Source organism: Coenobita brevimanus, chromosome 28 (genome assembly GCF_032717465.1).
Source record: "Coenobita brevimanus isolate Jiangsu-jjx chromosome 28, ASM3271746v2, whole genome shotgun sequence".
In the NCBI taxonomy this organism is placed as follows: Eukaryota; Metazoa; Arthropoda; class Malacostraca; order Decapoda; family Coenobitidae; genus Coenobita; species Coenobita brevimanus.
Genome location: NC_136981.1, coordinates 7,819,052 through 7,836,056, shown reverse-complemented (window position 1 = coordinate 7,836,056; position 17,005 = coordinate 7,819,052). Strand labels below are relative to the sequence as shown.

At 40.5% G+C, this 17,005-nt stretch overlaps 1 protein-coding gene across 1 annotated transcript in view; it reads right to left on the bottom strand.

The window, feature by feature from the left end:
- Nucleotides 1–17,005, bottom strand: part of Usp32 (Ubiquitin specific protease 32) — a 61,878-nt gene that overhangs the window by 43,647 nt on the left and 1,226 nt on the right. The window contains exons 2-4 of the mRNA XM_080268581.1: nt 10,716–10,843; nt 1,460–1,565; nt 345–466 (exon numbers count right to left, since the gene is read on the bottom strand). Coding sequence (XP_080124707.1) covers nt 345–466; nt 1,460–1,565; nt 10,716–10,843 — 356 coding nt within the window. The remainder of the gene's footprint in view (nt 1–344; nt 467–1,459; nt 1,566–10,715; nt 10,844–17,005) is intronic.

The following is a 17,005-nucleotide window of genomic DNA, read 5'->3' as shown; positions in this document are numbered from 1 at the left end:
TTAGTATCTGACCTTCAAAACTAACTCTGCATGAAATCATCAATTCTGTAATGAACTTTACAGTAAATGATGAATATCCTTCTTAACCATGAACATGAGGTTTTATTATAGTACTGGTGCTGTCATAAAAAAAATTTCTGATTTCACAGTAACTGCACATTACTGTAAACTGCACAAGTTTAAGGAAAGTTGAGTTAATTCACAAATTCTAGCTGTACTAGTTTAAATGTGGTAAAAAAATTACTTAATCCACATTCAGCTCCCAAAACTTTAAAGGACTCTACTGTACAAAGTAACAGCAATGTTAAGTCTGGTAATTCAATACAAATGATACACCATCTCACTTGGCCAAAGCATTTTTGTAGATCCTCTGGGTTGTATCCGCCCTCAGTGGCCTGGAGCTGCCGCAGCATCTCACTGCGGATGATGTGCGTCCCAGACTCATTGGCGTACACACCGAAGATAACTACCAGGGGAGAGGTACAGTGTAAAAATCAAAGTAAATAGTTAAAGATACAGTATAAAAATCAATGTAAGCAGTTATAGAGACAATAAAACAAAATCTATGTAGCCTAAACAGTTAAAGATGCAGTATAAAAATCAATGTAAACAGCTAAAGTATCAAAATCAATGATGCTGTATATAATCATCATTATTCAGACTCATTTCCAGTATTATAAAGGGTATTAAAACAACTCCACACAGCATTCAAGGAAGACAACAAGGTAAAAATATTAGCATTCATATTGAAGCTGCTATAGTGCTCTTATCTTAACTTGGCACAGATTTTCATCCTTTTGCAGCTTCATGTCCCTAAATGGCAGAAAAATGACAATGCTACAGCTCTACATCCTTTCCACAGTACTTCCTCATGCCTAGCATTATATTCTGGTGGTAATATATTGTTACAAATCAGTATTCAAAATGGGAAGAAAGCAATCTGAGGCCATGTTAGTGTAAAAAGGGTACAGTATTGTAAACAACTGTTGAAAGGCTAATTGGAAAGGAGCCACAGCCTGTTAGCTCAACTTGTTATAATGACCCTCTCTCTTTTGATAGCTGATTTTACTCAGCTTCAAAAAAGACCTCAATGTAAAGGTGCAAATTTTGCTCGTAATACAGAGTTACTCATTCCCCGTATGGATCAGGCAAGGAATATGAACACAACATTCTACAGTTTTTTAATAGCATTCCACTGGACATCAACATAACTCTGAACATGAATTAACTGCTTCCATATCACCCAGTCCTCTACTTCTGGGCAGCCCTCCTTCCATTCTACACCAATCTTGTTCATATACCATTCCAATCTATTCATCCACTTCCTTATAAGTCTCTGTCTCCACCTCCCTTCTTCAACCTCCCTCACATACATTCCTGGAATATCAAATGTATGTAAGAAAACTGCATTATATCCAACCACATTCTTTATTAACAATGACAGTTATACAATACTCACATCTGATTTTCTCATCCCTGTTGCCCCGTGTGAGGAGGACAAGACTACAAAGGAGGTCCTTGAATGTGATGCCCTTGCTTGTCCCTCCACATGCTAGAAATATCAGCTGCAAAAACACAGTGCAACACAGTATTACCATCATAACATCAACACCTGCAACACCACCACCACCAAAAATTCAAAATCTATCCTGACCTAATTAAACTGTCAGGTGATTGCAAAAAAAAAAAAAAAAAAAAAAAAAAAAAACCATCACAGTGCCAAATAAGTAACAGGAATATACTTAAAAAAGGGGGGATGTCTGGTGAGAGAAGGAGGCAGATTACAGAACCATTTTTCTTGTGGGTTATAGCAGGCTTTCTAACACCATATCCTTGGCAGTATAATGTGCAAATTACATACGTATCTTTTTTATCCCTTAAATATCCACACACTTCGCACAGTTAACAAAGAAAATACCAAAATATCTTAAGGTTATGCACAGATGCTTAACAGCCTCCCAGGCTGACAAGAATGAGTCCATAAGTAAACAGGAGGGACATGGTGGAGAGTACAGAGGGTGCAGTGTTGTGGAAGGAATGCTTGTTACTAAGTATGGGTATAAATGCTCTGAGGTCTTTCTGTTGGAACTGACAGTCAGTCTTGACTTTACACAATGGAAATCCCAGACATTTACATAAAACAGAGTACAGTACATATCTATTAATACATATACTGTATATATACTGTATAATATAAAAAGCGCAAATGCACAGTAGTAACAAACTGTGCTATCATTCCAAGGGATATTAGATAAGATTTCCCCAGATAGTTATCACATATGAAACTGATTACCAATAGTAAAAACCATATCAACAATATACTTTAACCTCCCATTTTCACACTCGATAGGGAGCTATACAAAGTTCTCTGACTTCCTTTGTGACAACGCTTTCAGCCAAATATTGAATTTTTAACTTTATTTACGCAACATACACATAATTCAACTCCAGACAATGCAGTTCAACTTATGACAGGCCTCATACTGAAGGGGTTAATGTGGATTATATTTCACCCTTGTAGTTCAGTCTCTACTAATCTGAATCAACTGAAGATGTCAAAGAATGAAATGAAAGCAAAAATGATGGCATGCCACTGGGATGAAGCTGTTAAATCAGAGAACAGAAACTCCAAAATACAGCCTCCTCACTTCAGTGTCCTGTAGGAGGTACTAGCTTGCTTACAGCATTAATATTGAGCAGTGGGGTTGCCACATCACTATGCTACTCCTCTCCCTTTAAGTTATTACGCACTAAAGACATGGAACAGCTGGGTAGTATTCATTTTTCCTTGTCCCCAGCAACTAATATATAATTTAATTTATCCTCCCATCATGTTCGTCATCACTGTACACATAGCTTAGTCACAAAATTGACACACATGGAATAACTGGGTAATATTCTTTCTCCCCTGTCCTTAGCAAGTACTGTACTGTATATTTTAATTGATCCTTCAACACTGTTCCTCGTCATCTCAGTACAGACAGCTCAGTGGCAGAATAAGGCAATGCTATGGCTCTACATCGTTTCCACAGCAATTCTCCATGACTAGCACCTTATTCTACTGTTACTCTCTCATTACAGTTCAGCATTCGAGATGGAAGGATGACAATTTTGGTCAAAAGTGGTTATGGTAAAGTATGATTTTTCAAACAGCACAAGATGCTAAGAGAAGTGGTTTTGAACTCAGTGGCCCTGTCTATTTATACACCTTCCTAGTCATCAAGACTACTTAACGAGACACACTTGTAAGATTAATTTTATGCAATAGTTTCCACTTAACATTATTACTATCAGAGGGACGCTGATGAGGAACCTGCGCAAGTTGTGTACCCTGAGTGAGGTGAAGCAGCAACAGCATCCACCCAGGTACTGAATCTCCTCATATTTCCCTGCACCTCACCACAGGAAAGGACCCTAGTTCAACCCTAGTGAGGCACTGGCTACTACATGGGGACACCAGTCCCTAACAAGGTGTATGAACTATACTGTACCCTAAAGACAGCCCCACGGAAACAGTTATCTACCTGTGGTTGACAGGTCTGCTCAACTAGACAGACTGGGGTTTAACAACAACCATCAGAGGTATCCAAGGGCTAAATATAAATAAAACTGTTTGGTGGTAAAACAAGAGAATGGGTGTCATCAAACTAAATGGATTGATGGAGACCATATGGTATCTAGTCCCCCTAAAATGACAGGACTCCCTGAAGTGGAATTTAATTATCATGTGTATAAAAAACAAATTTATAAAGATGTCACTGAAGCGAATGGCATCAAGGCTGGTGACTCAGTGGAAGCCAGTGATTTTACAGGACACATCCCACACATGATACTATACAGTATTGTACTTGGCAATGCTTGTAATTTGGTACAGCATTTGATATAGAGTATATGTACTATATTGTTTTACTGTTACAATCGAACATTTGAGTTCAGGAATATCATAAGGGCTCAGTATGTAACCACCAACAAATCTGTTCTAACGAGCAGCACACCTTACAGATGAATAACTGTAAACAAGTGGTGCCAGACACAACAAACCTCGCCCAACAGCAGTTATCTTATTTTCAACCATTTTCAAGTTATAGCCCTCTGAAATCTGGGATCATGCACCTGACCTTCAAGGTCATTCGAGGTCAAAGGTCATGGTGCCAAATGGAAGCCCATATGAATCTTCCTATCTCTTGATAATACAGTTGTAAATATGTCTATCTTCAACCAGGTTTGAGTTATAGCCCCCTGAATATCTGTGACCTTGAGCTTGACCTTTCAAGGTTACTTAAGGTCAAAGGTCATGGTACCAACCAAAAGTTCACACGTGACTTCCAATATGTTTATAATGGTAAATATCTCTCTGCAACCAGTTTCACATTATAGTCCCCTGAATATCCTTGACCTTGAGATTGACATTTCAAGGTCAAAGATCTTGGTGCCAAATGAAAGACCGTATGGGAGTTCCTGTATGCTGATAATGGTAAATATCTCTATCTTCAACTGGTTTCAAGTTATAGCTCTCTGAAAATCCGTGACAATGATTTTAACCTTTCAAGGACACTCGATAACCTCAAAAATTTAATCACATATCCTGAAAGCTTCATGTACTGTAATTTCATTCAGCCATTTTTCCATAACATTACACACAAAGAAACAAACAAACAATACCTCACTGGATTCTGTCCTGGGTAAGGTAAAAACTCACACAATCTATCAATCTACAGCCAGACACCTTAATACCAGAAGAGGTGACCACAAACGAATTGCCTCCATATCACCCTGTCCTCTGCCATCACAATGCCCTCTCTCTGACTCACACCACTCACTCATACACCTCTCACACAAACTGCCAATAAATCTAAGTTAACATGCAACAGCTATAACATTTTAGGGTACATGTATCTAAACATTAAAGAAAGACAGCAGAAGTAGGTTACATTCCCTCCTCCTCCCAGTAATGCATGCTCCTATGATGATGCTCAATTTATCTAAGATCCTATGACTTGGCATTCAGGGCATTACCGTGTGGCTATGATGGAACAACAGTTTAGCTCACATACTTTTTACAGTATCAGTGACATGCAGAAATCATGGTCCTTAGCCAATCCATGTTAACCCGTCACGTCCCGAGGTTTTCCGCACCTCCGACATCCCCCAGTCCCGAGGTATTTTAGAAATTTTTTTTTTGGCTAAAACCTTCGCTTTTGGTAAGAAACATCGAAAATTCATAGAGAAATCGCTCACCTGAGGTTTAAAGTGCCCAATCCAGGTAGGAGTTCCTCCTTACCTGAGTGGGTTTTCTAACATGCTGGCACCAAAGAAAACGAGTTCTATGGGAGGGTAACTATTTTATCCACTCATAAACGGTATTTATTTATTTACTTGGTACGAATGTATATGTAGTATGACAGTATATTGGTTTTCAAGCAGTAATAAAGGCATTATAAGCATTGTTTCACTCACTAACTAATCACCATACCTGACCTATTTTTGTCACACTACCTGATCATTATTTCTGGCTGTTTCTTCTTCTAATGCTATGTAAACATTGTCCTCCACATTGTCATCGATTGGGGAATCACTCTGGCCCTGAATAACTTTACTAGCCAGGTCACTGGTAACAGGTCCTTTGCCAAGACAATGGCGTGAGGGGGGGAGGGGGGAGGTTATGCAGTGTAAGGCATTGTCCCTGCTTGGTATCTTGTACAGGAATAGAGGAAGGTGTCCCGTGTATACATACGAAAAATCACGTGCGAAAATTGAAAATTGTGCAAATTAGCGACCTTGCAATTGCACGACGTACTGGTATGTCGCCGGGACTGGCAAATGCAAATCGTTGCAACGTACCCATACGTCGTCGGGACGGGGCGGGTTAAATGTCAGGGATATACAGCATTCCAAACTATCTAAATTACTCTTTTTTTTACAACTGGTTCCAGTGACTATCATGATGTATGTGCAATACTTATTATATGTCATGGATGTTTTGTATTCAAAACTAATGCAATTTTTTTCCTTACAAATAGTTTCATTATATGGATTCAACCTAGGGAAATTTTATATACGGCAATGGAATTCTAATAAACAATTTTTCTGCAATGTACTGTGAATGTCTATCTATCTATCTATTGCCAGATGCCTCAATCCTGTACGGGGTGGCCACAAACAAATTGCCTCCATGTCACCCTGTCCCCTGCCATTTCACTGCCCTGCTCCCAACTCACACCCCCCTCTCTCATATACCTCTCCACTCCATCCCTCCATCTCATCCTCGGCCTTCCCTTCCCTCTCTCCTCCTCCACCTCACTCACATACACTCTCCTCGTCAGTCTTTCACCTTCCACTCTCTCCACATGGCCAAACCACCTCAGTGTGTTCCTCCTAACACTTTCTATCACATCCACATGCACACCACAACGCTCCTTTATATCCTCATTTGTCAGCCTATCTCTCCATGTGACTCCACAGGCCCCTCGCAAAAAACTCATTTCCACTGCTCTCACTCTTGACTTGTGTCCTTCCAACAACGTCCAAGCTTCACTTCCATGTGTTAGAGTTGGTATCATAATACTGTCATGCAGCAACTTTTTTCACTTCCATACTCACTTCCTTGTTTCTTATCACTGCTTTCAAGGAACCAGCAACCTTTCTTCCTTGTTGCACCCTTTCAAGCACTTCACCCTCCAAACCTCCACCCTTACTCATCACACTCCCCAAGTACTTAAACACATTTTCCATTTCCTCACCATCCAACCACACTGTACATTCACTGACTTCACTTCTCTCAAAGACCATCACTTTACGCTTCCCTACATTCACCTTTAGGTTCCATTTCTTACAAACTCTCCCAAACTCATCCACCAAGCCTTGCAGCTCCCCTTTGTCTTCACTTAACAACACAGTATCATCTGCAAACAGTACAGGGAGTTTCCAAACACTACCCTTTCTCACTAGGGCCACTCCAACATCCACTGCCCTACCTTGTACCTCTTTTATTACCCCATCCATGTACAGATTGAACAACCATGGAGACATGACACATCCCTGTTTCAACCCAACCTTCAAAGAGAGAAATTCACTCAGTTCACCGTCCACACGCACTGCAGCCTTAGCACCCTCCTACATACTATTCACAGCATTCAACAACTTCCCATCCACCATATATTCTTAATACTTTCCACAATCCTTGTCTATCCACCCTGTCATATGCTTTCTCCAAATCCATGAAAGCTGCATACAACTTCTTTCCCTTCTCTAGAAACTTTTCCACAAAAGATCTAAGAATGAATATCTGATCTACATAACCTCTTCCCTTCCTAAAGCCTCCCTGTTCTTCTCCAACTAATTCCTCTGCAATTTCCCTAACTCTGTCAATAAGTATCCTACCATACACTTTTCCTATTACACTAACAAGACAAATGCCCCTATGACTACCACACATGAATGTAACATGGAAAAAAAAAAAAAAAGTTATTTACAACAAGGACTTTCTGTACTGTATATCATAATATAATCCTCTCAGACACTCTGCTCTCTAGATATCACTCTATGCACACTCCACTCTCACCCAGCAACACTCTATGCTCACACACAATGGCATCAGCAGTTTAATGTTTCAACTTTGAGGATGTCAAATCAACAAGATTTTGCTCACTTGACTGGTAATTTTTCAAATAATTAAATCCTCCACGATAACTTACTTTTCCCAAAACTCTTTTCATATGTGAATCAGTGCAGATAATTGTACTGCAGTCTTTCTTCATTCTTGATTACAATACTTTATTCTTAATATTCATGTTAACAGTATTAGTCCCATTCAAACTATCACATTTTTAAAGGCATTTGCTCATAAGGTTTTAGAATGTGGTGAAAATATGTGATGAATATATGTGATTGTTTGTGGTGGCAATGTGGTGATTATGCATGGTGACTGTATGCTTTGTTGCTACATGCTACAACAAAAATGAAACGGTAGGAAGGTATGTTGTGGCATTTAGTAGCTTATTAGAGAGTACAGCATTGCATGAGGAACTTAATTTGCATTCATGGGGTAAAAGTGTGGACTGTTGATTACAGGATTCCAAGCTGAGCCATGTAACACCGCTGCTAATACCAAAACAAAAACCCCAGCTAATACCAAAATACTCCCCTCCTAATACCAAAAACCCCAGCTAATACTAAAAACATCCCTGCTAATACCAAGACAAAAACCCCAGTTAATAGCAAAAAACACTGCTGCTACTACCAATATAAAAACACCCCTGCTACTACCAACACAAAAACACCGCTCATAATACCAACACAAAAACACCCCTCACAATACCAACACAAAAACACCCTTCATAATACCAACACAAAAATACCCCTCAAAATACCAACACAAAAACACTCCTCATAATACCAACACAAAAACACCCCTCATAATACCAACACAAAAACACCCCTCATAATACCAACACAAAAACACCCCTCATAATACCAACACAAAAACACCCCTCAAAATACCAACACAAAAACACTCCTCATAATACCAACACAAAAACACCCCTCATAATACCAACACAAAAACACCCCTCACAATACCAACACAAAAACACCCCTCACAATACCAACACAAAAACACCCCTCATAACACTAACACAAAAGCACCCTCTCATAACACCAACACAAAAGCACCCTCTCATAACACCAACACAAAAGCACCCCTCATAACACCAACACAAAAGCACCCCTCATAATACCAACACAAAAACACCCCTCATAACACCAACACAAAAGCACCCCCTCATAACACCAACACAAAAGCACCCCTCATAACACCAACACAAAAGCACCCCTCATAATACCAACACAAAAGCACCCCTCATAACACCAACACAAAAACACCCCTCATAATACCAACACAAAAGCACCCCTCATAATACCAACACAAAAGCACCCCTCATAACACCAACACAAAAACACCACTCATAACACCAACACAAAAACACCCCTCATAATACCAACACAAAAACACCCCTCACAATACCAACACAAAAACACCCCTCAAAATACCAACACAAAAACACCCCTCACAATACCAACACAAAAACACCCCTCACAATACCAACACAAAAACACCCCTCACAATACCAACACAAAAACACCCCTCACAATACCAACACAAAAACACCCCTCACAATACCAACACAAAAACACCCCTCATAATACCAACACAAAAGCACCCCTCATAACACCAACACAAAAACACCACTCATAACACCAACACAAAAACACCCCTCATAACACCAACACAAAAACACCACTCATAATACCAACACAAAAACACCCCTCACAATACCAACACAAAAACACCCCTCACAATACCAACACAAAAACACCCCTCACAATACCAACACAAAAACACCCCTCAAAATACCAACACAAAAACACCCCTCATAACACCAACACAAAAACACCCCTCATAATACCAACACAAAAGCACCCCTCATAACACCAACACAGGAGTCCAGAAGGAGACAGTCTAAGCTAACTCAACAACAGAGCCCACGTAGCAACAAAAGAGTATTTTGCACCACATCCTGATGCAAAGGAGGTGTGCTGAACCCCAAGGTATGGACTGGCTTGTTCAAACATAGAATGGAGGGAGGGGGATGAGTCAGTGCTGTCTGATAACCACATACCACACACATACAGTACATTTTTATTAAATTATATTTCTTTCCAATGCCAGAAGGAAGGAATCAAAGGCTAGATGTCCACAAAATTATTCCCAATAGGAAAAAAATATCCATCCATCCATCATCTAATCCTGTGTTGCCCCATAAGGAGTGTAGGAGCCCAGGGATAGGCAAGTAGGTCCTGACATTTAAGATGAGAGTGACCACCCTCACTCATCCCTGAGTAGCATTACGTGCGCAATACACCCCAACCACCCCTTGGATATAAATCTGCACCGGTTCAATCCGACTAGAGTGCCTTAACTACCCACTAAAGCACCAGGCACCATAGTTTGCTTATATGGTTACCATCCAGCATAGTAAATGGCTTCCTGGTGTATAGGAAACCATTTGGCTTGACACTCAGTGAAGAGTCACCCATAAACAAGAGAAGGAAATATATATAACAAATGAAATAAGAGCCACAATCAAGAGCTGTTCATTTCGAGACGTCTAGACACATTGCAATAAAAGGACTGGAGGTCGCAGGCAGAAGGAAATACAGACAGAGCAAGACAGTTCCAGAGCTGACAATACATGATTCAATTCTGTTTATAACACCAACATGACAGCCTGCTGCCAAGTGCTTATGATAAGTCAACTGTATTCTGAGGATTACTCAACTGATAAGAGTCAGCTAAACAGTTTACCAAGACAAGGAAAATATAAGATATTGGCATTTCTAAACATTCTCATGACCATACCATCTAGGCACATACTATCTTGTTTTAAGATCAACAGAATTTCTTATTCTGTGGCAATTCCATTTATGCAATTAGGGGTAGCATTATTAAAACCATTTTCATCAAGTGATTATAATGAATTGTGATCATGGAAAAACAACTGACTATAACCAAAATTATTCTAAATATAAATAAAATTGCCTAATATTTTACACTTTGTGTGTGTGTGTGTGTGTGTGTGTGTGTGTGTGTGTGTGTGTGTGTGTGTGTGTGTGTTAAAAAAAAAAAAAAAAAGTAATCAAACCTGTGCTTGCCTTACCTCGGCCAGCTGCTGTGGGACCCCTTCCCCCAACACCTCCCTGATGAACCCCTGCTTGGTGATGGCCCCATTGAGGGTGGCAGTTCGCTTGTATGCATCCTTCAACCGAGTGTACTCTGCATCACTCACTACAAAAGGATACCATACAGATCAAGAAGTAGAAATTACTAAGAAAATTAAACGTAAAAGAATGGAACTAGCTGAATCTCATATCACTACCTCCAAATTGCATGAAGCAGGGTCATCACTCTAACTGGGGTATTCCAACAGCTGCATCACCAGGCATCCTAAATAATTTTTAAACTAAATATGTAAATACATGTGCCATACATTCTAATACTGGGAAGAGTATACCTGCACCTTTAGATTTACACTTCTATCAAAGCATTTAAACATTTATTGTACCTCTCCTTTCTTCCTTCAAAGGGGTACCCTGTCTTGCACTCGCAGTTTTCTGCAGTACAGCATCATGGCAGAATCAATAAACACCATTACTGGAGGTAGGGCTGTATACATTCATTAGCTATGAGCAATCAGGAAAAAATATTGCTTTAACCTTTTCACAGCTTCAGTGGTCACTGTATAAAAAAAAAAAAAAAAAAAAAAAAAAAAAAAAAAAAGGGGGCATGAACATTAACTCTCAATCCAAAGACCTCCAGATAGTTTACCAATACGGTATTTCATATTAGGACATACCGGTACTTTTTGACACAAAGGGCTAAATACAGCCTCATCTGATGTATGGTAATAGTATTATACAGTAATATTATTATTCTTCCCTGTGTTCCAAATGGAGGATAGTGGATTTTTTTGAGAAGGGTAACGTTCTCCCTACGTGTCAAGTGGGGTTGGTGGAGGATTGGTGCCCCTCCCTGTAAAACAATTAACTCTAAGTCCTTGGCCACCCAGTTTGGGATACATGGCATCTGGCAATGAATGAAAATGATTAGCTTCTTCTGTACATAGAGGAAAAAGTCCCCATACTGGTGGAGTAACTACTGTAGGCTACATGAGTGTTTCCAAGAAAGGACAATATCTGACTCTCTGCTACACTAACCAGCAACTACAGGCAGCCAATTTTCTACGTGCAGTATGTATTTATACAATTCACATTTCTAGGAAAAGAAATGACTGTCAAGTAGAGCAATTCAGTTTGAATCACAATCAATCTTAATAAACATTCTTGTCATAGACACAATAAATAGATACTGCAAATATGAAAAAATAAGAAAATATCATTGGGATGGACTGAGATGGTATAAATGTCTGATATACTGGCTAAGCCACGTCACTTGTTTCCTAGAGAGTCAATGCTGTTAAAACTTGAAGTATCAATATTCCCAAAGAAAGCTCCCTCTGCTCCCATCCCCTGGAACAAGCCTTGCATTATTTGTCTATCGTCTTTTTACCTTAACTTTGACCAAATTTTCATTCTTCTGTACCTTATCTCACATGGCTTACCAGCCGAAAAAACAGTGCTATGGATATACATTCATTTCATGGCACTTTTTCACGACTAGCATAATTCTAGTATTAATCTTGCATTACAACTTGGCACTCAAGATAGAGAAATGGAAGTTTTAAGCCAAATTAGAATTAATACGGTATAACGTGCTACTTGCTACAACAGCTCTTAAAAGAATAATAATAAATAAATAAATAAATAAATACTTAAGAATGCTCTGTCTCATTATTTTGGCTGTTGGAAGGACACAAGTCAAGAGTGAGAGCCGTGGAAATGAGTTGTTTAAGAGGAGCCTGTGGAGTCACATGGAGAGACGGGCTGACGAATGAGGATATAAAGGAGCGTTGTGGTGTTGATGTGGATGTGATAGGAAGCGTTATGAGGAACACACTGAGGTGGTTTGGCCATGTGGAGAGGATGGAGGGTGAAAGACTGACGAAGAGAGTGTATGTGAGTGAGGTGGAGGGGGAAAGAGGGAGGGGGAGGCCGAGGATGAGATGGAGAGATGGGGTGGAGAGGTATATGAGAGAGGGGGGTGTGAGTTGGGAGCAGGGGAGTGAAATGGCGGGGGACAGGTCGACTTGGAGGCGATTTGTTTGTGGCCACCCCAAACGGGATTGAGGCGTCTGGCAATAGATAGATAGATAGATTATTATAACATGAACTTTTTATCTTATTTTGACTCAATCAAGGATTTTTAATTTCAGATCTGAGAAACCAGATGCTGCAGCAGAGTTAAATGATTAGTGATAAGGATAAGAACAAGAAGCCCAATACAATAGCACAGTTACACCATCAATAAGAATCTAATAAGGAAATTGGTTATTACAGAGCTATGCAGTACAGAAAATAACCAAGATTGACTGGCACCCAGTGCATTCACTCATTTTATACATACATACATACAGTATATAACGTACATACATGCAGTGCCGTATATAGTACTGTGCATGAACACAATGAACTTTCTTAGCTACAGGCCAGACATTATATGAAGAGCTATGGTCTTAAAAATGACCGGCATGACTGTGTTAGTGAGAGACTGACGGAGAAACTGCAAAACAAGTGAGATGCAGAACTCCTAAACGGACAAATACGGTATGATTCTGACATACCACTATCCACTATTTGAATTGTATAGCAGCTTCTAGTGTGCAGGGTTATGTTTGTTAAAAGTGGAAAGGTACAACTATAAAAAAGATGATCATATACCAGTACAGTATACAGGTAGTGGGGGGGGGGGGCCACAAGATAGCTATGGGTGGTCTTAATAACTGCCTAACTGGTACTTTAATGTTATTTCATTATTAAGCAGCTAATGAATGAACATTTACTTGCTACTTAAAGCTGTTCAGATATATAGCATTCTGACGTAATAAGTACGAAGTTTTGTGCTTTTAACTCAATTATAAACCAAAGCCATGTCTCAAAGTAGCAATACCAGTATGCCCCTACATACCATAAATTTAAGAAAGATACGATTGTACTAAAGTTCTTTCAATTTAGCTTGGCCTAGATTTTCATTCTTTTGCAACTTACTTCATGTACCGGTATGCTAGCTCAGTGGCAGAAAAAGACAATGCTGTGTCTTTACATCCTTTCCATATCATTAAATTGCAACTAGCATCATATTCTTGCGCAGGAGTTCTTAAAAGGGGCTATCCATATCCACTGGGAGAACTGGGACCCTAATCTGGGGGTATGGGACTTGTTCTTTGACTCAGCCACTCCTTACAGGATTATGGCATCTGGCTATAGATTTTTTTTTTTTTTTTTAGTTAAATTATAACAAGCATATTTTAGTTAGCTGGGTTTTCTTCTCTTTTTATGATAAAACTCATTATCTGTGATTAGTACAGTTACTGTTTTATAATCTGAAACAGGTGAGTCTAGCTGACCTGTACAATAATTGAGGCATCTAGAGCCACAGGGGCATCCCTGCCAATATACAGTACTGGTTTTGAGTTAGGTAGGGGAGACAATAGGCTTAACCCTCTTCTCAGTGATAGCACTGGTTGCCATACAAGATTTGGCATTCTGGACAGGGTAGAAGGGCTCAAAGTCACATGGTTTTGTCCATGCTGCCGGGCGAGCAAATCAGAGCAGGCAGGCATCTAAGCCACACAGCCCAAACCAATCAGCATTCTCGCTCTCTGCCACTCCCCCAGGGCAGCCAATCAGCAAGCGTGTGGCTCGCCCGGCGTGCCGGTGAGGCTTCCCTCCCGTGTTCACTCAGGTGTATAATTATTACGTATTGGATTTTTACCCCATTTATCGTGGATTATTTGTGACAAGATGAGCTGTTGTTATTGGGGTTGAAGGGAGGGTGACAAGATGAGTTCATCACATAGTTACAGTGAGGAGGTGGTGCCTATAACCTCTCGTAAGCATCAGAAGTTTGTGGAGAAGTGGAAAAAGGTAGAAAGGAAGAGGAAAAGAGAGTGGTGAGGGGAGACAGTGGGAGGGGGCGTGGCACCGAGGAGGCAGAGTTGGATGTCGATCTCCTAGATGACAACCCCACCATTTAACCCCCCACTGCCCTTTCTCAATTTACTAAAGCACTACACTACTTTTTTTTTTTTTTTTTAGTGTTATTATTTCAATCTACTATGGTAGAGGAAAAATAACAACGGCATTGATTTCAGTTTTAGCTGTCAAAAATGTGAAATTACAGTAATAATTATTCGTTTATTAAGTGAACTGGAATCTTCAGTTAATAAAGTTTTGTACATTAATACATTCATTGGTATTTTTTGCTATGTTTTTAAATCTCTACAATATGTTATTATGCCCACTTATAAATTGGGGGTTTGGTTTACTGCATATTTTGTGGTTATGGTTATTAGTTTTTTTTTTTTTTTTTTTTTGCTTTACATGTAGAGCATAGGCGCTGATGATCATTTTGATGTATAAAAGGTTTGTTTATTGCCTTCTGGTTATGACGTTGCCAAAAACACAACTTTAAAGTGTCATAACTCAAAAGCACATTTTGGCGCCGATGCCCCTTTGGTTCTAGATGCCTCAATTGTGGTTACCTTGTATATTTGTCATCTGCTATTTTTCCACTGCCAAACAAACTTCACTTTTCTTTTTTTTCTATGGCATTTTCTTCTCCAGTTCAAAATCAGAATGATAATTAATACTGGTACTGTATGTTGGAAGACTGAAAATCTAGAAATCTGAGCTAACTTCTTCAAAAACTAGGATCAAAGTTTCAAATGAGACTGTGGGCATAACTGCTGTATACCAGGGTTAAGATCAAAGAATACCCTGGTCAGGACTGAAAGATGAGGCTTTCTCTGACAGGTTAGATCCCATTAGATTTTGTTAATGTAATACTCATAAACCCTACTAACAATATCTACTGTAGGTCCAATTTATGCCAAGGTTCAGTCAAAAGAAAGGAATAATGAAGAACTAGCACCAGGCCATAAACTGGCTATATGACACTATAGCTGGCTTTGAAGTGGTTTTGGCAATGAAGTGGCTTGGTGATGAAATGGTTTGTGTTAAAGCACTGGGACAAAGGGTCACTGTCAATGGGAGGTCCTTTAACATTCCACATCATAAAACCAATGGTCTAACCTGATATGTGTGGAGGGGACAATAAAGGCTGAAAGAAGCAGGAAAATGTCAAGAGGTGGGACAGAAGAGAAGAAGAGCATAGTAAGGAGACAAAGACTGGAAACAAAAAGGCCCTTTTAGTCGCTTCTTACGACAAGATGGGATACTGGGGAAGTATTCTTTCCCTTCCTCCCCAAGAGGTGGGTTTGGGCAGGGACAGCTTTCTTGGACTGGTTAGGTCCAAAAATCTTGTAACTTAATGCTAAGTTTTGACAAAATTTGTTGCTCTGACTCCTCCATCTCTACCTAATCACTCATTTCTTAGACTGCCACATTGAAAACCCCTCATTTCCCCCTTACTGAGGAAGGTGTCATATAGGGTGGTATGGGTGGGGTCATATGGAACTGTATGAGGTCCTACAGGGTGGTATGGTTGGGGCCAAATAGGGTGGTATGGGTGTGGTCATACTGGATGGTATAGGTGGGTCATATTGGATAGTATGAATGGTGTCATAGGATGGCAGGGGTGGGGTCATTTTGAGTGGCAGGGGTGGGGTCATTTTGAGTGGCAGGGGTGGGGTCATATAGAGTGGTAGGGGTGGGGTCATACAGAGTGGTAGGGGTGGGGTCATATAGAGTGGTAGGGGTGGGGTCATGTAGAGTGGTAGGGGTGGGGTCATGCAGAGTGGTAAGGGTGGGGTCATGTAGAGTGGTAGGGGTGGGGTCATGTAGAGTGGTAGGGGTGGGTTCATACAGAGTGGTAGGGGTGGGGTCATGTAGAGTGGTAGGGGTGGGGTCATATAGGGTGGTAGGGGTGGAGTCACATAGAGTGGTAGGGGTGGGGTCATACAGAGTGGTAGGGGTGGGGTCATACAGAGTGGTAGGGGTGGGGTCATGTAGAGTGGTAGGGGTGGAGTCATACAGAGTGGTGGGGTGGGGTTATATAGAGTGGTAGGGGTGGGGTCATATAGAGTGGTAGGTGTGGGGTCATGTAGAGTGGTAGGGGGTGGGGTTAGAGTGGTAGGGGTGGGGTCATATAGGGTGGTAGGGGTGGGGTCATATAGGGTGGTAGGGGTGGGGTCATATAGGGTGGTAGGGGTGGGGTCATATAGAGTGGTAGGGGTGGGGTCATGTAGGGTGGTTGGGGGAGGTTATATAGGGTGGTAGGGGTGGGGTCATATAGGGTGGTACAGGTGGGGTCATGTACGGTGGTAAGGGTGGGGTTATACAGGGTGGTAGGGGTGGGGTTATACAGGGTGGT